General features: G+C 42.6%; 3 protein-coding genes across 7 annotated transcripts; all 3 read right to left on the bottom strand.

The window, feature by feature from the left end:
* Positions 1-305: 305 nt before the first annotated feature.
* tnfsf13 (TNF superfamily member 13) lies at positions 306-3,355 on the bottom strand. Of its 5 annotated transcripts, none has more exons than XM_024397933.2 (6): positions 3,156-3,355; positions 1,973-2,063; positions 1,851-1,901; positions 1,357-1,478; positions 1,133-1,271; positions 306-1,008 (listed from the first exon to the last, which is right to left on the bottom strand). In XM_024397933.2, the coding sequence occupies exons 1-6, from the start codon at positions 3,348-3,350 to the stop codon at positions 899-901; spliced, it is 708 nt and encodes a 235-aa protein (XP_024253701.1). In that variant the 5' UTR covers positions 3,351-3,355; the 3' UTR covers positions 306-898. The 5 variants fall into 5 exon arrangements, with proteins under 5 accessions (XP_024253701.1, XP_024253702.1, XP_024253703.1 ...); XM_024397934.2 differs by having other exon boundaries at positions 1,851-1,898; XM_024397935.2 differs by lacking the exon at positions 1,357-1,478 and having other exon boundaries at positions 1,973-2,046; positions 3,152-3,355.
* Positions 3,356-4,317: 962 nt separating this feature from the next.
* Positions 4,318-6,654, bottom strand: LOC121841660. The gene is made up of 6 exons (XM_042311440.1): positions 6,085-6,654; positions 5,855-5,977; positions 5,663-5,738; positions 5,324-5,544; positions 4,583-4,754; positions 4,318-4,482 (listed from the first exon to the last, which is right to left on the bottom strand). The coding sequence occupies exons 1-6, from the start codon at positions 6,183-6,185 to the stop codon at positions 4,318-4,320; spliced, it is 858 nt and encodes a 285-aa protein (XP_042167374.1). The 5' UTR covers positions 6,186-6,654.
* A 121-nt stretch (positions 6,655-6,775) lies between these two features.
* Positions 6,776-9,809, bottom strand: LOC112231271 (proteasome subunit beta type-6). The gene is made up of 6 exons (XM_024397938.2): positions 9,654-9,809; positions 9,307-9,374; positions 9,003-9,134; positions 8,640-8,769; positions 7,481-7,625; positions 6,776-7,086 (listed from the first exon to the last, which is right to left on the bottom strand). Exons 1-6 carry the CDS (start codon positions 9,747-9,749, stop codon positions 6,959-6,961), a joined length of 699 nt encoding a protein of 232 aa, XP_024253706.1. The 5' UTR covers positions 9,750-9,809; the 3' UTR covers positions 6,776-6,958.
* Between the last annotated feature and the right edge of the window lie 11,067 nt (positions 9,810-20,876).

Below are 20,876 nucleotides of genomic sequence, written 5' to 3'. Positions count from 1 at the left end.
TGACAGTGCTTGAGAAGACCCGCAGAGAAGAATGGGATAAACTCCCCAAATACAGATGTGCCAAACTTGTAGCGTCATACCCAAGAAGACTCAAGGCTGTAATCGCTACCAAAGGTGCTTCAACAAAGTACTGAGTAAAGGGTCTGAATACTTATGTAAGTGTAAATAATATTTCCGTTTTTATTTTGAATACATTTGCAAAAATATCTACAAACCTGTTTTTACTTTGTCATTATGGGGTATTGTATGTAGATGGATGATTGAAAAAAAACAATTTTATCAATTTTAGAATAAGGCTTTAACTTAACAAAATGTGGAAATAGTCAAGGGGTCTGAATACATTTTGAATGCACTGCATTGCCCACTAGAGGTCCCTGTTGGATTATACATCATTCTTCAATAGACAAGGATGGCAAACTGAGAAAGTTTAATTTAGCAGAGGGAAATTCACAATGATGCTGTACACTCAACAGTACTCATATTGGGTCACCACTCACTGTACTGTTCAGAGCTAGCAAGAAAGACATTTCACTGTACTTGTGTACGTATCATTAAAGTTTGAAATTTGATATTGGGTCACTGTACTACTGCACTATTTTGCTTGATTAATATCCTATGTATTTTCAATCATGGAATGCAAACATTACATCTGTGCACTTTCCGATGCTAAAATAGGCTACATTTTGTGATATTTGGTAACTGTTCTGTATCAGGCTACCACAATATGAGTGCTGAAAGGAAAACACTGGCTGAGTAGTACTTGCAAAACTTTTGATATTGATAAGAGTTTATTAAATATCAGGCAACACAATGCAGTAGGTCAGCATGTCGGGTTATTATAGGCAGTGATTGTAGGGTTCTGGAGAGACATGGTTTTGTGTTAGATCGTCACTCAGTGTCAGATCCTGAACATGCCAAGAAAGGTGGAGTGAGGCTTGAGGACAAGCCCAGCAGATTTCCTGGGAATGGAGAGTTCCAGAGTGGATCCTGGCTCCAGGTAATGGACACCTGGGAGAGAAACACCAGTAACTTCAGCACTGGGTGTAGTAGTGCTGTAATTGTGTTCCGTATTCTAAGTAATTAATTTGAATGTCATTTGTAACACACGCTGGCCGGGGTTGAGTCGACTCACCGGCTGTGTAGCAGGTGTTTTGGGCCACGGTGATGTTGCTGGGCATACTCTGTATGCACTTCATCAAGATGGTCTCAATACCATGTAGACGCTTCTTGATCACATGACCCATAGTCCATGTGGTGTCTTTATACAGCACCTGTACACAAACATAGTGATGGTATAGAGGGACCTTGGCTTGACCGCCTCTCAAGAGATGACAACGTCTAGTTTTAATAGGCTACCTGACTGTAGATGAAGTAAGTCCCTTCGGTTACCACGGTGACCTTTTCTCCAAAGACCTGCAGCCCCTCCCCTAGACGACTCAGTCCTAGAGCCCATTCTACCAGAGTGTAGTCATCTTCATCTGAGACAACATAGTGGTTAAAAACATGGAGTATGTGTATGTTGGAGACAAAATAATGTTTGAGAGTATTGTAGTTAATGCAAAGCGCCGTTTATACCGGGTTCTAACATGTGTCCTTTTTTCAGATGTTGTCCACGTTCCGATTGTGCCCACATTTTTAGCCAGGTGTAGACAATTAAAAGACGCATAGTGATCTAATTTTGAAAATATCTTATAGGTTTAAACGGGCATGATCAGGACAAGATAAGGACGCATGTTAGTGGCAGGTGTAAACAGGGCTATAGCGTGTGTGTGTGTGTGTGTGAGAGAGAGAGAGAGAGAGAGAAAGAGAATGTACAGTATAGATGTGAATTCATTGCCCATTCGACTCACCATATGAGTGTGATGACAGAGGAACAAGATGAAGAAAGGCACTACTCCCTGCTGGATGACATGGAAATTATAAATGATTAAGTAAATTGTGTGTATGTGTGTGCGCGTCGGAAGGGACTGACCAGTGCGCCGCTGTCTCCGTCTCCCATGTCTTGAAATCTCCCTCTTTCCTCGAATTCCATTCCATTGTGTATGTCTGTGAGAGTCAGATATCTGTGTCAAATGCCAGATGACATCAGATGTGAACCTCATAGTGTGACAAGAATCCGTTGTTTCAGATATGTGGTAAACAATCAAGTAATTGTCATCCTTTTCCAGACTTCAACTCCATTGAGAAGTGTGGTGGATAATAAACCTTATTGCTCGAACTCCAAAGCATTAATAACTTAAAAATAGCCCAGTAGCCTAAGAATATTCATTGATGTCTCATAAATTCTCAAATCATACTTTACACATCAGCTGATAGCATGATAGGAGTCAAATGTTTCAGATATGTAGTAAATAGGGTTGGTGTAGGTTACTTTCTAAATGTAAACTGTTCCAGTTATTAGTTACCTGTCCAAAATTGTAATCAGCAACGTAACTTTAGGATTACTCAAAATCAGTAACGTAATCAGATTACTTTGTTACTTTTGGATTACTTTCCCCTTATGGGGCATGAGGTGGGGTACTCCAGTCCTCGTGCATGATTGTCACACTTTCTCTCCATCCCTAGAAAATGCAGCTGATTAATCAAATTGCATTCTGAACTGAAGATCATGATTAGGTGATTATTGAAGTCAGGTGTGTTAGCTGGACCTGGGGAAAAACTGTGACACCAATCAGGCTCTCGAGGACTGGAATTGCCCACCCCTGTAAGACTAAAAGGATCCATCAAATGCATTTGGTGTGTCATCATAGTGGTCTCTGGCTTGTGGTCAGGCTGAACAAAGTTAAACTTGCACCTATTTTAGATTCTGAATTGAATGTCATTGAGGAAACCGAAAGGTATGATCATGTATTTTTTCACAAACATCCTTTCTGGCTTTAAAAGTAATCCAATAAATAATCATCTAGTTTTTCAAAAGCATGTCTTCTGATTTCAATATTTTTCCAGGTTATTTTGTAATCACAGTACAAGCATCTTGATTCCTTACTTCAAAATCTGAAATGTCCTAGTGGGTAGGCCTAGCCTACGAATATTTATTGACTTCTTATACATTCTCAAAAACATAGACCTACTTCACACCTCAAGCAAAGTTTCACAATAGTGTTTTCTTTTTCGTGTAGCCTATAACCTATTAGTAAATGTATGAACTCACCTACCCCGCAGCGCGAGATATCAGTAGACGATTCCTTTATGTCCCCGCACACCAGACTGGTCCACTGACGCAGCTCCCGCAGTTCGACCTGCATCTCTCTGACCCGGTTGGACTGCAGGACCATCAAGCAGGCCAAGAACAGCGACACAGCGTACAGCAGATATGAGCCATGAAAATGTACTGTATAACGGTTTGTCATTATGTCACACAGGCGATACCAACTGTTACGAGGACGAGGGGATGGCGTCCTTTTTCAATGAAGGCTTTGTCAGGGCCGTAATGATCCCGTTACAATGTGCACTTTCACTTTCTTCATGTCATCATCCCATCATTTGGAAAACGATGACTCATGCAGTCTCGGATTACAAAACTGCTATGAAGACCTGGAGGACGTGTGAAAACAAAGTGATAGGCTACAGTAGGCCTGAAGTCTGAAGCTAAAGTTAATGTCTTTATTAAATGTTTGTACTACAATTTGTTTTGAGAAAGGCAGTGACCAAGACAGGCAAGTGGTTCATAAAAATAACTGATTGTAATAACTGAATGAAAAGGGAATACAGTTCAGTAGGTTTGAAGCACTGTAGACTACATTATAATTAATTAATGTATATATGCTTGGCTCTCAAGGGAAAAGGAGTACTTGACAGCCAAACATGAATACATGTACTTCTAGTCAGGCCTATGTGCTTGTCTGGCTATGACAGAACAGGTCAAAGGGTCCTTTGAGAGATGGACTCAGTTGAAGGCTGATGCCACCAGTTTCGCACTCCACTACCTCAAAGACCGCCTCGCCAGCCCTTCAAGGAACTTCTCAGAGGAGAGGGATGGGCTTGGTCTGTCAAAACAGGAGCAGGGTGAGTAGCCAAGTCAAATCCTTTTTTTCTCCAATTCATTTCTTCATATAACGCTCCCCAGTTCAAGACCATACTAGTCACACTGGAATGCAATGTTATGTATTTATTTACATTTTTTTCATTGCTTGGCTATCCAGTATAAAATTAACTGACCAAATGTTGTACATCATTTTTAAGTAGTAAAATCTGATCAAATTAATTGTAACATTGCAAAACATATCCCTTAAACTCTGAATCTGATCAATACAAACTATGAGCCCTTATACAATGTGAACTCTACAAGTGCTTTGGAGAAATGTAACAAAAATTAAATTATTCCTCTGGAGTGTGCCCAATACCCCAAAATTCATTGTGGGACAGACGAGGGCCTTGCCAACCCCCCTTGGCTTGTCTATCAGCAGTTGCCAGGACAAATGACAGCATCGGATTTCCTCCAGGAGCAAGATGGGATGCTTGTTCAAATCCTCCAAACAGACCCTGCAAAGACATCACAGTCGAATAAGGGATATCCACATTTGCTTCCTCAATTCCAGTTACTCTTAAATATAATATCAGTCAGTGAGAGTTGAGTCCATGCCTCCTTCTGGGTGTAAGGGCGAGTGAGGGTTGGACTGAGGTAGTCCGTAGCTTCATCCTGCTTCTCCACTGTTGTGCTGATAGTCATGCTGCTGTCCTCTGCTTGCTTCTGGGAATGGCCCTTTTCTGCCTTACACCTGGGTTTGGAGCCCCACCAACTCCCCCGCTTCAACCTGGGACATGATCGTGTTTGGGTTCATTTGAAGAACTACTGTTCTATATTTAATGCTTATCGTCCAAAGGCAACCAACAATGGTAAAAGTAGGAATAATATGAGTTTCTGTTTTATTTAGTCACCTATGATATTCTACTATGACTCAACAGCCTTTCAGAGTTGCCTTTGTATATTTCTATCCCTGTGTAGCACATGGGGATGTGTGAAACTTAATCCTCAGCCTGAAGTGTCCCCACTTGCACCAGCGAATAGCTACAGTAGCTTTTTGCGTGGCGCTGACTGGTAAGACGGTTCAGGAGGGCGGTCACGTGTCCTAGCAAGGCAGAGTTCCTGCCAGGTATGGGCCGAATCGGTAAGTGGTATTCGCTAAGCAAGCAGCATGATGTCCTTTACACCTGCACTGAATGTATAACCACATTTCTGCCCCCATGGCATCCAATTAAAATCAGTTTCCCCTCATTCTACCCTGAGGGTACAGTAAAACCAACAAGTAATACCAACGAGCCACAGGCCATCCATCTCCAATGTCCCCTCTGCACTATCTAGCATCAGAAACCTTTCACTTACTGGTCAATAGAGCTCTGTCTCCTGCGGAGGTCCCCAATGTGCTGCAGCACTGCTGCCACCCTGGGTTGCACCACCTGGCTGCTCTGTGCTGCACCCCCTGTCCTCCCCTTCTTCTTCCGGCCCATCAGTTCCACTGGAGAAGGTAGCTTTCCTAGACCCAGCCTTCCCCTTTTTTTAACTCTCTGTCCTGCTGGAGGTGATCCTGCCATGTCCATGCCAACCTGCATGTAAACATAATGGCAAATAAAATCTGAAAACGTTTTACCTCAATCGTAGGATGTGCCATTTTAAAAATGACAGCCACAGTGAAACATGTTTACCAAGTCTTAGGGTACTCACTAGTCCTTCAGGTTTATTTGATAACATCTGCATCTGAAATGGGCTGTAGGATGGGGTGGGCTCAGGAGACACTTCACTAAGAAACAGCATACAGACCTCTATCAGTAAGAGTGAATTTGACTGGAGCATTTCTAAACCTTGTGTTTATAAAAAAGTGAGATTGTTGGTGGTGAAAGTGAAGAGGACATCCACCTTGGCTGACATAGAATCCTGTGCCAGAAATTGTCTCTACTCTGAGACAAGGAGCTAGACTGTGGGGGAGGACTAGGCTCAGTCTCCATCTCTGAACACTGACGCTGCACAACCTTGGACCTCCTGAGGGTGTGAAGAATACAACACAAAGCAAGCCTCATATTACCTGAAATAATGGCTTAACTTTCAAAAATAATACGTTCTGAACTCTTGCAACATAAGCAACTCACTTGGCAAACGAGAGGAACTGATCACCATCTTCTGCCTCTGGTTGTTCTACCGGAGTAAACTGCCTAGCATTATTAACAACTCTGTCTGCTAGGTGCCACATTGTTACCCTGGGAGGGAAGAGCAGCTGAAATACGAATACTAATGTAGAACGTGACCTTTAATCAATTAATAATAGTCTTGAAATAAAACTATTGCCTGGTATCCTAGCCAATACCAGAACGGCCCTACAATAAAAACATATTTTAATAGGCTAACGTTAGCCAGCCGGTTTCCAATCCAGCCTGCATTTAAGGCCAACAAACGATATCAAAGTCCCGCGCAAAACGTGAGCGCGTGCCATAAAGTCAGCAGCACGCGAGGAAAATACACAGCAGATCAACGTAATAGATCTACTCCTTGGCGTCACCTCTTCAAGTCCATATTGCTTGGCATGCAACATTTCTCGGGGTAGTTCTTGTTAAAAGTCCTCCCCATGATGTCTGTCTGCATTCCTCACTATACATCTTGGAAATGGTGTTGTGCTTTAGTCTACTTCCAACTCACTGCAAAGAAGGTGAGATCACCTCTGAAAATGTTATGCCAATTATCTCTTCCAGTTATCCTTTATAGTCTTGTGTGCAGTTTCACTCAATTTCCAATAAATAATAGCTAATGCAAAACAGGCCTGAGAGACGGGAACACAAATGTATCTAAGGTTCAGTATTTTTTTATTGCATGACAAATCTTAGTTTGCAAAACAAAAATAAATGAGACACATTCACATGGCTTTCCAAAGTCCTACACTGCACAGGACTAGGTATAGCGCTTAAGTGGATGGACTTGACAGGGGGTGCGTTGTCTGCACAGCAAAGGAATTTCCCCTCTGCTCCTTGTCTAGGCGTTGGAGAATTTGGGCAGCTGGTTTCCCAGAACAACCCGTCTCTCCAGGCCCTCCTCTGTGATGGCTGCCAGACGAGCCACTCCTCCACTAGAACCGTCCCGCTCCATGGCCAGTGCCAAGGCTGTATGGAGAGAGACATTAACAACACCTAGATGTGACCCTACAACCAACATATTACAGATCCAACTATCAAGTATTTTCAGTTCAGTTGTCATGACATATGGTGGAAGAGAGATTAGAAAAGCTACAGCTGAAGATATTTGAAACAGCCTAATGACAGTGTAAAGATCATAGGTGGGCTACAGGGTCCGCTGTGCTTGTGCAGGCAAATGTTCCTTCCCAACAGATTCAAATAATCTACTTATCAAGGTCTTACATTTTAAACAACACTATTAGGTATATTTCAATCAGCTTTGTTAGTACAGGGCTCAAACAATTGCCTGCAGACACTGTTGCTCTCCAGGATTGGAATTACCCACCACTGTGCTAGACTGTCAACCTCTGGTCCAACTCACCCTGGGTACAGAAGTGAAGACACTCCTCCTTGGTCATCCCAGGCTTGTAGTTAGAATCCATGAAGCCATATATGTAGGAGCTGCCAGAACCACCTACTGACACTGGCTGCCTCACTATCATACCTCCCATTGGGACTGTGTACACCTGTGTAAGAGGGAAGGGTCACTGGAGAGTCAATCCATGTAATCTCAGCAAGCCATGACACCCACCACCAGGGCCTAAAATGTCATTTTTGGTCACCAGCCACTGTGGCAAGTAGATAAAAAAAAATACATCTACCAGCTACTAGGATTTCTTACCAGCCAAAATATGTTTTCGCCATAATTACATCAAAAACACAAAACGGATGACCATGCTTTGTAATGTTTCTAAAACAATAAATGTATTAGTAAGAAGTAATGTGGTGTATTGCTCAATTTCCATTTCCAGAGTCTTTTAATCAAAATATCAGAGACAAAATGTTTAGCTGCCCCTTTAATGATGTGAGTTTACCATGTTAACGACACCACTTAATTCCTGTCACGATTTGAGATCTGACTAGTGTGTGTCTTCACTATCAGTTGAAGCAGATGACTCAAACTACCATTGAAAAACAACTGAGCTTGAGGGCTAAATGTAAATTGCCCAAAAAAACATAAGGACAAAGTCTTAGTAGACTTATAGTAGACTTGAGTAAATTAGACCAACTTTTATGCCTGTGGGCAGTGCTTTCAAAAAGGAATCCATCAGCTCTTCATTCATTGCACACAGCAGCTCCCCTGTCAGGCAGTGTTCCTGTGCGAGGTGGGATATAGTATTCCTATTTCTTTGTGTATTTAATATCTAATGAATCAAAACAGCTACTGCAGAATTTTTCTAGCCCTAACTCGCACGTGCTCACACTGTACTATTTTTTTTAAATTTGCGAATGTAATGCTCTCACTGTAGAGCCCTGCAAATTGACCAACATGGCTGGTGAAACAGACATTCTTACCCGCCAATACCCAGATCTTCCCACATTTGGCAGGTGCTAATTTTATACCCTGCCCACCACCATCCCAGATTGTTCTGAAATCCTTTCTTTGCTTTTTGCGGTGGAATGACCCTACACATTTCTCTGAGACAGTGGGGGAAAAGTGGTTGGAGTGTATGATCCAAATACAGATGCTTATAACTCACCTGTCCACCCCTTCTTTTGTCCCAGCCAGCCACAATGATGCCAGCCATCAGCTCCTCTCTGTATCTGTAGCATGTCTGTTTGAAGAGATTGGCTGCCGTTTGCACAAGTGGAGGCTCATCCAGCTCAATACTGCAGCAGGCACAGAGGGAGAGATATTTCACAGTGAATAAATATAGAATGACACTCAAGAAAGGCATTTCACTGTGCTTGTACATTAAAACTTGAATCAGACACTCAAGACAATATTTTGATAGTTCTCAAAGCACTTATTTTATCCTGGGAGTGGTATGAAGATAACCACTAACTATATAGCTGTGCTGAAGAGTTTTGATCTTTGTGTAGAGGTATAGCCGGTGTGTTACCTGTGAAAGCCCAGCTGATAGGTGACTATATCAGCAACAGCCTGTGTGTCAGCTGCAGAACCAGAGCGGCAGCAGAAGATGCGGTCGTGAATGGGAGTCAACTTGTCAGTAACTCGATTGGCAATGTAAGCACTACAACCAGTTGGGGAAAAAATAACGATTGGGAGTATTAGGCAGCTCTAGCTATAATGTTTTTAAAACACAAAAATGTCAATGGAATAGAAGCCGACTTAATCAGCAATCTATTTCTATTAGGTCATGAAGCCGGTAAGACAGTTGCTTGATTTAAAGTAGCTTAACTTACCCTGTTGTTGTTCTAGAGTCCGCGCCAATCACAACCCCTCCATCAAACTCCACTGCCATAATGGTAGTCTGCGATTAGACATGAAGAATCAGAACAACATTTTTGCTTTATTTATGTGAAAATAATCCCAATGACATTATGTAGAAAGAAACGGTAATGGCTAGCTGGCTACCAACAAAATCAGCTGTAAAAAGCTATAGCTAGGTACATACATGGCGAGCGCTTCTGCAGTCTCATTGTTAGCTAGCTAGCTAGCTAGCTGAAGTGGCATGTAAATGCCTGTGTTCAGTTTGGGCAACGCAATCAAACCTATGTAAAGTGAACGGTGCTATACTACATTTCCTCACCCCAGTGCTAACTTCTTCTTGTGCCCACTCTGGCACCAAATCAACTGTACTAAAAGCATTTTCGGACCGGTTCGCTGACATGTACACAGCAGCCATCTTGACAGTTGATGAAATAATGTTCTTCTTCGCTGGTCTGGTTTAACAAATTATGTTGTGCTGACTATCGCCACCTGTTGGATTGCATGAGAATAACAACTTCAAAAATCAAATCAAATTGTATTTGTCATATGCGCCGACTACAACAGGTGTAGTAGACCTTACAGTGAAATGCTTACTTACAAGCCCTTAACCAACAATGCAGTTTTAAGAAAAATACAAACAAAAATAAGAAATATAAGTAACAAATAATTAAAGAGCAGCTGTAAAACACCAATAGCAAGGCAATATACACGCAGTACCGGTATAGAGTGAATGTGCGGGGAACCAGTTAGTCGAGGTAATTGAGGTAATATATATACATGTGGGTAGAGTTATTAAAGTGACTTATACATAGATAATAACAGAGAGTAGCAGTAGCATAAAAGGGGGGGGCAAATGCAAATAGTCTGGGTAGCCATTTGATTAGATTTTTCAGTAGTCTTGTGACTTGGGGGTAGAAGTTGTTTGGAAGACTCTTGTACCTAGACTTGGTGCTCCATTAGCGCTTGCCATGCGGTAGCAGAGAGAACAGTCTATGACTAGGGTGGCTGGAGTCTTTGACAAGTTTTAGGACCTTCCTCTGACACCGCCTGGTATAGAGGTCCTGGATGGCAGGAAGCTTGGCCGCAGTGATGTACTGGGCCGTACGCACTACCCTCTGTAGTGCCTTGCGTCGGAGGCCGAGCAGTTGCCATACCAGGCAGTGATGCAACCAGTCAGGATGCTCTCAATGGTGCAGCTGTAGAACCTTTTGAGGATCTGAGGACCCATGACAAATATTTTCAGTGTCCTGAGGGGTAATAGGTTTTGTCATGCCCTCTTCATGATAAAGGTGGGAGTGCCAGTTCTAGATGATAGTCAAATCATGAATTTAGAAAATTCTCGATTTTCAGTATATATGAGCAAGCCCAATGCCAGACTTTCTTTAATTATTATTGTATGCTTTGATAACAGGATATGAAGGGAATTGTCAAATATTCTCAGTAAGATTATTTGTGAAACACTGAACCACTCTCTGGTATTGGATCTGCTACAACTATTTCTTAAGGCGAGATTGAATTTTGCTCCATGGATTTTGCTATTGATTGGGATGATGGTTAAAACATGTAGTGTGATTCATGGGGAACTGAGGAAAAGCTTTGCAAGAGTACTGTATAGATGGGAGTACTATGAAAGAGCAGCAGATTTGATTTGATTTGACTGCAGAAGATGGAAGTGACCATTAGTGTTCTGGCCATTCATTCAAACCATTCATTTTTCAACCAAAAAAAACACTTGAATACATTACTTTGACTTTTTTCAGAAAAGAAGAAGGTCTGCACAAGGTTGAATGCAACTCTAAACTACCATTTCTAAAGACTTCTGGTGTGAATACACTGATTGTGTTACAAGGACTATGACGCAAATCGCCATTTTTAGGAAAAAACACCCGATATTGTGTATTTGTAAGCTGTGAGAGAGCCTCAGGATACCCACAGATGTGATGGTGGTGGTACTCTCGCTGCATTGCAGATGTAGTCACCATGTCCTCTGGCTGTTCCTGTGCCCTTCTAGGTCCATCCTGTCTCAAACAATCACATCCGCTTTCTTATTGTGTGTGTGTGTGTGTTTCTATTTGCAGGCATCTGTAGGATTATCAAAGTGCCAGGTTCTTACATCTCTATACAGTTATGCAGCAGATAATAATACTAATAACCGGCACTGCAGTGGAGGCTGCTGAGGGGAGGACGGCTCATAATAATGTCTGGAATGGAGTAAATGGGATCGTATCAAACACATGGAAACCACATCTTTGATGTGTTTGACACCATTCCATTGACTCCATTCCAGACATTATTATGAGCTCTCCTTCCCTCAGCAGCTTCCACTGCTGCACTGGATTAGCCTAGATAATTATTTGAGGGCATCAAATTGGGGATGAAGCACACAGACACACGCTATATGTGCACACTCATTTTGTTTGCAAAAGAAAATGCCTTAATCGTCCAGACTGACCTCTTCTTCTGTGCCTTGAGGCGCAGGTCAATATAGGCAGACGGCGAATAAAATGTGTTTTAGGTCAAACTCGTGTAATGTGAGTATGAAACATAACCTGAAATGTACTCCACTGCAGTCCTGGAGGCACTGAAGGAGAATAAAGGCCAACCCATTATTTCTGTTTAAAACAGCCTAGATCCTAGTAATGCATACACACTGGCTCTCTCCCTCACTATTAGTAACCATGGTTTCCTAAGCTCTAAGGTGCCTAGTTGTTAGAGAACCTTGGGGTCTGTAATGTTCAACGGGAAAAGAGAGATTGGCTTTAGCCAGCTGCCAGTGTGATTTGAGTCAATCAAAAGAGCGCTTAGAGAAGCTTAATCCCAGATAATCGCCACTGCAGCATAGACCAGGACTAACACAGCATTGAAATAGTCCCTACTGCCATCTCCACAAGACTAACCGATGGCCCTGCACAAGACAGACATATCAAAAATAGACCTAATGATAAATCCACTCAAACATCAATGAGTTTTGATGGAATCACTGAGTTGTTCTGTATTGATGCTCACTCATTCATTCATGCATTCAAAAGCTGTCATCAGTCAGACCTCACATTGTATCCAAACAGAGTTCCAGATTCCTTTAGGCGTAATCATATTCTCCTTAGTTTAGAATAGTAACCTATACCTATATCTATCTGTTTCATAAAACATGAGATTTCTATGAGGGCTCAGGGCTATTGATCCACAATGTCTCCCCAAGTGTGTGTGTGTGACAGGTTCATTACTTTCTGTCATTACTAAAGCCATGTTTACATTGGCAGTCTGAAGTGACGCAAATTCTATTTATTTGCATATCCAATTCAAATCTGTTATTTTTCCTGCAGTCTGAACAGCCAAAAAGCACATGGAATCGGATATTTCAAGACACATTTAAAGTCAGATACAAATCTGATTCCTGGCCATGTGACTTGTGTCTGAATGGTCAAATCTGTTTTATTTGCCCTCAAGTGGTTTTAAGACTGTTATTTGACATATTTTGTTGCTTGATAGCTACTCCCTTCACAGTTTGACAAGAACATGTGGTAGCTAACTAGCTTGTTAATTGTTTACAAACAAATGAGTGAATGTGCTAGAAAGCTAAACAGCTACCAAGCTATCTAGTTGACTGCTGTGGCTAGCTAAACAGCTACCAAGCTATCTAGTTGACTGCTGTGGCTCGCTAAACAGCTACCTAGCTATCTAGTTGACTGCTGTGGCTAGCTAAACAGCTACCTAGCTATCTAGTTGACTGCTGTGGCTAGCTAAACAGCTACCAAGCTATCTAGTTGACTGCTGTGGCTAGTTAAACAGCTACCTAGCTATCTAGTTGACTGCTGTGGCTAGCTAAACAGCTACCTAGCTATCTAGTTGACTGCTGTGGCTAGCTAAACAGCTACCTAGCTATCTAGTTGACTGCTGTGGCTAGCTAAACTGCTACCTAGTTGACTGCTGTGGCTAGCTAAACAGCTACCGAGCTATCTAGTTGACTGCTGTGGCTAGCTAAACTGCTACCTAGTTATCTAGTTGACTGCTGTGGCTAGTTAAACAGCTACCTAGCTATCTAGTTGACTGCTGTGGCTAGTTAAACTGCTACCTAGTTGACTGCTGTGACTAGCCAAAATGGACTTGTTTTGAAAGTTGGAAAATTGTATCCTATGAGGCATTAACAGTGTTTTTACCCAATGGTTTTGAATATTCAAAGCAACTGGGAAAGTCCACCTTACCTTGCTACATAACTTCTGAGTGATAGGAAGCACAATCACCACCACCAATCAACCTACATCACTGCACATACACCTGTCATTACTATGACAACTAGCATGGCCTTGTCTGCTGTCTGAATACACACAAGTCCATTTAGTCACTTGTAACTTGCTGTTTGGACAGTCAGTTGTCCAAAACGGATTTGAAAAACAAAGTTGATTTGAGCATTAAGGCCTGCAGTTAAACAGGACTTAACAGTCTGGTTTCTCAGAAACAAATTTGGTTGAGGCATTATTCTTAGGGCCCATGTGTCTTGCTCTAAATGTTCATGAGGGCAACATGCCTCTCTCACTCTTTATACTTCATTCCATCTGCTCTTTCTTGTATCTTCTTCCTCTTTTCTCTCACTACTTCCCCAACAGTCTCTGTGAGATGGACTGACAGAGGAGCCCACTGCATTACATAGCAGATGCACCCAGATGATCCTGTCCTGTACTGTCCTACATAATCAGTGAGAGATGGAATGGTGGCTTTTCTCCAATGAGGAGAGGAGATGTTCTCTCATTAAGTACTGGGGCTCAGCCAGAACACCAGCCCAGAACCTGCCAATTACACTCACCGCTGGCCAGATGCCTGTGCCAGCTGCCGGCTGGACGCCACCCTCTCACTTTAGTAGCCAATGGAAACTGGCGAACATGAGCTTCAGTTGTTACATCCAAATCCATTATTCACGAGGAAGATAATATCTGAATAGATTTTTGGATCAATAAGATTGTTTTTTTTTCGATAATGTTAGAGTATGTGGTTGTAAGTGCCCCAGGAAAACGTCAGAGAACAGATCTTTGGACACCTTCACTGAGCTGGTGTTACGTGCCTCCTTGAAGGAGGGAGGTGCACAAATCAGGAGCAGGAGAGCAAGGAAATCCCAGTGGCACAATAGTTTATTTAGAAGTCCCAACTCAACAACAACATGGAGGGGAATACGCCCAAACGAGGTCGCCACACAGGGAAATAAACGTCGCACACGGAGGAGAAACCTCTACTCCTAAACACATATCAAACTGGTACAACTGCCGTGTGAAAGAAAACCCTGTGGTGCAGACACGCACCCCTAACAAAGTAACCACAGCGAACAATCCAAAAAGACTAGCAGGCAGCGGAGGTGAATAAACCCACCAAAATCAACTAATAGGACACAGGTGTAAACAATACAGACAGACACAAACGAAAAGGAAAAATGGATCTGTGGCAGCTAGTAGGCCGGCCATGAAGACCGACGAGCACCGCCCGAACAGGGAGAGGAGCCACCTTCGGTGGAAGTCGTGACAGCTGGCTCCTATTGGCATGGCTATAATCCCTGTGGAGCGGGAGATAAAGACCATTAGGGGGTTCAATGTGGTGTGGACCCTCATAATGTTTAGCTGGTGGATAGGTTTGGTCTCGCTGTCTTCTGTTCCTATCTTATTTTTCTTTCATCCAGGCCTTGTGCTAATCTGGGTAAATGTAAGCTGGTAGGGCTTCAACATAAACCCCCCTCTGTCCCTCATCTCAGAGGGACATAAAGAGAGAGAGAGAGATGCAGATTGTTGTTTCTGTCCATCTTCAGTAAAAGAAGCAATGCTCATAAATCCGTCTCAGTGTTTGAATGTTGTTGTCACTTTAGGATTGATTTAGATTCATACTGGATTAAGACATCAGAAAAGAGCAATCAAGACTTGTTGACGTTTAACAGGTGTTTTGAATCAGCGGGACCAGTGAAGAGTTTTTTCTGCTTCAAGATGGATTTTTTAACTCTTCATCTCAGCCATATCCTACCTGCATAAACATGTAGATCTGTAACAGTGATACTGGTTTGCATAACATTTTTGGTGGGCATATTGTTTGCTACTTTTTGGTCACATAGATGCAAAAGAAAGAGGACTTGTAGGCAACAAGTAAGAGCAGAGGAGTGAGTCAGAGCTGGCCTCCCAAATCCTGGAGGCCACCCACAGGCTGGTGGAGAAACGCAGACTGATGCTGTACCTCAGAGAATGTGCAATCTCCCTGACTGACTATGAGGCTGAATGCACTTCCATGATATACAGGTGAGAGAAAGAGGTAGACGGAGAGCACTGCCATGATATACAGGTAGGAAAGAGGTAGACGGAGAGCACTGCCATGATATACAGGTAGGAAAGAGGTAGACAGAGAGCACTGCCATGATATACAGACAGAAGAGAGGTAGACAGAGAGCACTGCCATGATATACAGGTAGGAGAGTGAGGTAGACGGAGAACACTGCCATGATATACAGGTGAGAGAGAGGTAGCCTGAGAGCACTGCCATGATATACAGGTAGGAGAGTTAGACAGAGAGCACTGCCATGATATACAGGTAGGAGAGGTAGACAGAGAGCACTGCCATGATATACAGGTAGGAGAGGTAGACAGAGAGCACTGCCATGATAACAGGTAGGAGAGGTAGATAGAGAGCACTGCCATGATATACAGGTAGGAGAGGTAGACAGAGAGCACTGCCATGATAACAGGTAGGAGAGGTAGACAGAGAGCACTGCCATGATAAAAGGTAGGAGAGGTAGACAGACAGCACTGCCATGATATACAGGTAGGAGAGGTAGACAGAGAGCACTACCATGATAACAGGTAGGAGAGAGGTAGATGGAGAACACTGCCATGATATACAGTTGAGAGAGAGGGAGACAGAGAGCACTGCCATGATATACAGGTAGGAGAGGTAGACAGAGAGCACTGCCATGATATACAGGTAGGAGAGGTAGACAGAGAGCACTGCCATGATATACAGGTAGGAGAGGTAGACAGAGAGCACTACCATGATAACAGGTAGGAGAGAGGTAGATGGAGAGCACAGCCATGATATACAGGTAGGAGAGGGTAGACAGAGAGCACTGCCATGATATACAGGTAGGAGAGGTAGACAGAGAGCACTGCCATGATATACAGGTAGGAGAGGTAGACAGTGAGCACTGCCATGATATACAGGTAGGAGAGAGGTAGATGGAGAGCACTGCCATGTTATACAGGTAGGAGAGGTAGACAGAGAGCACTGCCATGATATACAGGTAGGAGAGTGAGGTAGACGGAGAACACTGCCATGATATACAGGTAGGAGAGGTAGACTGAGAGCACTGCCATGTTATACAGGTAGGAGAGGTAGACAGAGAGCACTGCCATGATATACAGGTAGGAGAGGTAGACAGAGAGCACTACCATGATAACAGGTAGGAGAGAGGTAGATGGAGAGCACAGCCATGATATACAGGTAGGAGAGAGGTAGACAGAGAGCACTGCCATGATATACAGGTAGGAGAGGTAGACAGAGAGCACTGCCATGATATACAGGTAGGAGAGGTAGACAGTGAGCACTGCCATGATATACAGGTAGGAGAGAGGTAGATGGAGAGCACTGCCATGTTATACAGGTAGGAGAGGTAGACAGAGAGCACTGCCATGATATACAGGTAGGAGAGGTAGACAGAGAGCACTGCCATGATATACAGGTAGGAGAGGTAGACTGAGAGCACTGCCATGTTATACAGGTAGGAGAGGTAGACAGAGAGCACTGCCATGATATACAGGTAGGAGAGGGGTAGACAAAGAGACAGAGAGAGTGAAGATAAAGATGAAAGAGAGAGTGTAGCCCCACTCTCTCTAAAATTAGTGATACATAGTATTCAAATGTTTGATGGTAAAAAACATAATCATCTCCTTTTAACACCTTGTATGTCCTGTCCTATTATCAGTGGTAGTACACTCTTTAAAAAAAGTGCCATCTAGAATCTAAAACGGATCTTTGGCTGTCCCTATAGGAGAACCCTTTTTGGTTCAGGGTATAACCCTTTTGGTTCTGGGTAGAACCCTTTTGGGTTACATGTAAAAACCCTTTCCACAGAGAGTTCTACCTGGAACCAAAAAAGGGTCCTCCTATGGGTACAGCCAAAGAACCACTTTGGAACCTTTTTTTCTACGATTGTAGCCTAAAAAAGGAATGTATGTTCTCATCACTTTCACATTGATTCCATCAATCTGCAAATGATAATAGGTTTATATTCCAATGTGTTTTAAATCGGATTTCCTAGTGTAGTGGAGGTAAGCCTCCTGATTTCACACACACAGAATCAAATGAATTCTGAGAAAGAGAGAGAGGATGGGATTATGTTCTTATATGAGGAAGGGAGGGAGGGCGTAGGGTGTGGTTTGTGACAAATAAAACATCAGTCTTTGGCAGAGCAACAGACAGGGGCACAGCCTGCTCTCATTACTCCTGCTATCTGTGGCTAATACACTGGCAAACTGTTTTAAAAATACATTTTTGGTATGGAGTTGTCACTTTGAATGGCCTGTTGTTGGTGTGTGTGTTGTTTTCTACTCCAGAACCCAGGTGAAAGCCCCTGGCTTGTTTATCATCACTAAGAGATGATGGTGATATGACCTAAAAGAAAGTGACAGATGTGCATGCTGCTTGTGAAAAATGTTCACCTTGCAGTTATACATTTCCCCCACTAGAGACCAACAGAATGCCAGTGTGTCCCTATAGCTCAGCACCGGATAACAGGATTTCAACACACAGATGGTGTAAAATATGGTTGTGTGAACCATTTTTCTGACTGTAAAAATGTTTGTGCCTGACATTCTAATCACAATCATGTTAGTAGGATGTGAGCCGCTTGTCACACTCTTACCCTCAGTTTGACAGGGTTATGGTTAAGGTTAAAGGTCAATGTTAGATACATGATTTTACAGCAGAAGGTTAAGGTTTGGACTAATGCTAGGTTTAGGGGTCAAAGGTTGTGGTTGAGGTCAGGATTATGTATTTTCAGTATCATCAGTTGGATAGGGACCTGGCCATGGTTCTGCAATTATTCCAGGTATGATTTCCCAGTTTAGGCCCAATGTAGTCAAAATGCTTTAAAAAAAAATCTGTGTTTTATATCATATGGTACCACAGCTGATGAAACTAACACCTTAAAAGTGTGAAAACATTTGATCAGTGTTATTTCCTGATAGTTGCTGGTTGAAAATACAATCTACACAGGACCTTCTAATCAGCAGGTTTTCACGGGGGAGAGTTTTGGCTTTCCATGGTGACATCACCATGCTGTAAATTGGTTAATAGACCAAACCTCTCTGTCTGTAACAGCTATACTGAACAAAAATATAATTGCAACATGCAACAATTTCAAAGATTTTACTGAGTTACAGTTCATATGAGGAAATCATTCAATTGAAATAAATTCATTAGGCCCTAATCTATGGAATCCACATGACTGGGAATACAGATATGCATCTGTTGGTCAAAGATTCCTCCCCAAAAATGGGTCTCACAATAGGCCTCAGGATCTTGTTGCGGTATTTCTGTGCATTCAAATTGCCATTCATAAAATGCAATTGTGTGTTATGCCTGCCCATACCATAACCCCACATCCACCATGGGGCACTCTGTTCACAACGTTGAAATCAGCAAACCGCTTGCCCACACGACGCTATATACATGGTCTGTGGTTATGAGGCCGGTTGGATGTACTGCCAAACTCTCTAAAACAACGTTGGAAGCGGCTTATGGTAGATAAATTAACAATAAATTAACATTAAATTATCTGGCAACAGCTCTGGAGGACATTCCTGCAGTCAGCTAATTGCACACTCCCGCAAAACTTGAGACGCCTCCCGAATGGCGCGGCAGTTTAAGGCACTGCATTGCAATGCTAGCTGCGTCACTACAGATCCTGATTTGATACCAGGCTGTGTCACAAACAGCCATGACTGGGAGACCCATGCGGCGTCGAACAATTGGCCTAGCATCGTTCGGGTTAGGGGAGCTTTTGGCCAGCTGGGTTGTTCTTGTCCCATCGCACTCTAGCGACTCCTCTGGTGGGCCGGGCGCAATGCACACTGACACGGTCGCCAGGTGTACTTTGTTTCCTCCGACACATTGGTGCGACTGGCTTCCGGGTTAAGCGAGCATTGTGTCAAGAAGCAGTGTGGCTTGGCTGGGTCGCCTCTCCCGAGTCTGTATGGGAGTTGCAGAGATGGGACCAGACTGTAACTACCAATTGAATATCATGAAATTGGGGAGAAAAAGGGCAAAAACATTTTTTTTTTTAAACTTTGAGACATCTGTGGTATTGTGATGTGTGACAGAACTGCACATTTTAGAGTGGCCTTTTATTGTCCCCAGCACAAGGTGCACCTGTGTAATGATCATGTTCTTTAATCAGCTTCTTGATATGCCACACCTGTCAAAGGATAAATGTTCACTAACAGGGATGTAAACAAATTTGTGCACAAAATATGAGAGAAATCAGCTTTTTGTGCGTATGAAACATTTCTGGTATCTTTTATTTCAGCTCATGAAACATGGGACCAACGCTTTCAGCTCATGGAACATGGGACCAATGTTGCGTTATATTTTTTGTTCAGTGTAGTTTTCAGTTTTCCCCTACCCACTTCTTTTTGTTGCTAAAAATCTATTTATGCCAATTTGAATGGAAATCTTTTACAGTAAGGGATTTGATATTGATATAAACATGTCTGCATTGGGTCTTTAACCCTCACATCATCACTGGTGCTGAAATAGCAAATACATACATCAGAAACTCTGCACGCCAATGAAAAAGCAAGTGTATTTGTATTTCACACAGCTGAAATGAACTTATCTACTGTATATTAATGTCCGTTTTACATGGGATATTATGATGACACATTTTATTTAATCATAAGGTAAATGTTAGTAAATGTTACAGGTAAACAGGTAACTGTAAATGTATCATTTTGACATAGACATTTATTAATATAGTCTGTGTATGTAATCCTAGTTGGATGAGTTTGTGGGGCACTCAGATTCCAAACAAAAAGATCAATGCTTAGTTTTGCTTTTAGGATCATTGATTTGTTTTGGTCTCACTCAGTACACTAGCCAACCATCTGGCACCAATACTGTAGACTGCCTGATAACTTATGTCATGGTTCCCTCAAAAGCCAATTGAATAAGAGCTGTCTCAACCATTGTCTCCTATCCACATGTATCCCTGTCCCCACCATTCACTCTGAACTGCCAACAGTACTAGGCTGTATAATACTAACACTACCTCACAGACTGTAGAGTTAATCAAGCAATTGATCAACTGTATGCCTGTGTTTCAATACAGGGGGAGAGAGAGGGTGACAGAGACAGAGACAGAGAGATGGAATGAAACATAGGGGGAGGGGGAATCATCATCCATATGCTTGAGTATTTATTGAAAAGGGAGTGGTCATTAAGGGTTTATTGAAAAAAGTGAGGTTGCTTTTAACAGACATGCGTCTGCGTGTATACAATGTGTTGAATTTAAGGCTGGCAGTGC

Source organism: Oncorhynchus tshawytscha, linkage group LG33 (assembly GCF_018296145.1).
Source record: "Oncorhynchus tshawytscha isolate Ot180627B linkage group LG33, Otsh_v2.0, whole genome shotgun sequence".
NCBI classification, from domain to species: domain Eukaryota; kingdom Metazoa; phylum Chordata; class Actinopteri; order Salmoniformes; family Salmonidae; genus Oncorhynchus; species Oncorhynchus tshawytscha.
This window is presented reverse-complemented; position numbering and strand designations above follow the sequence as displayed.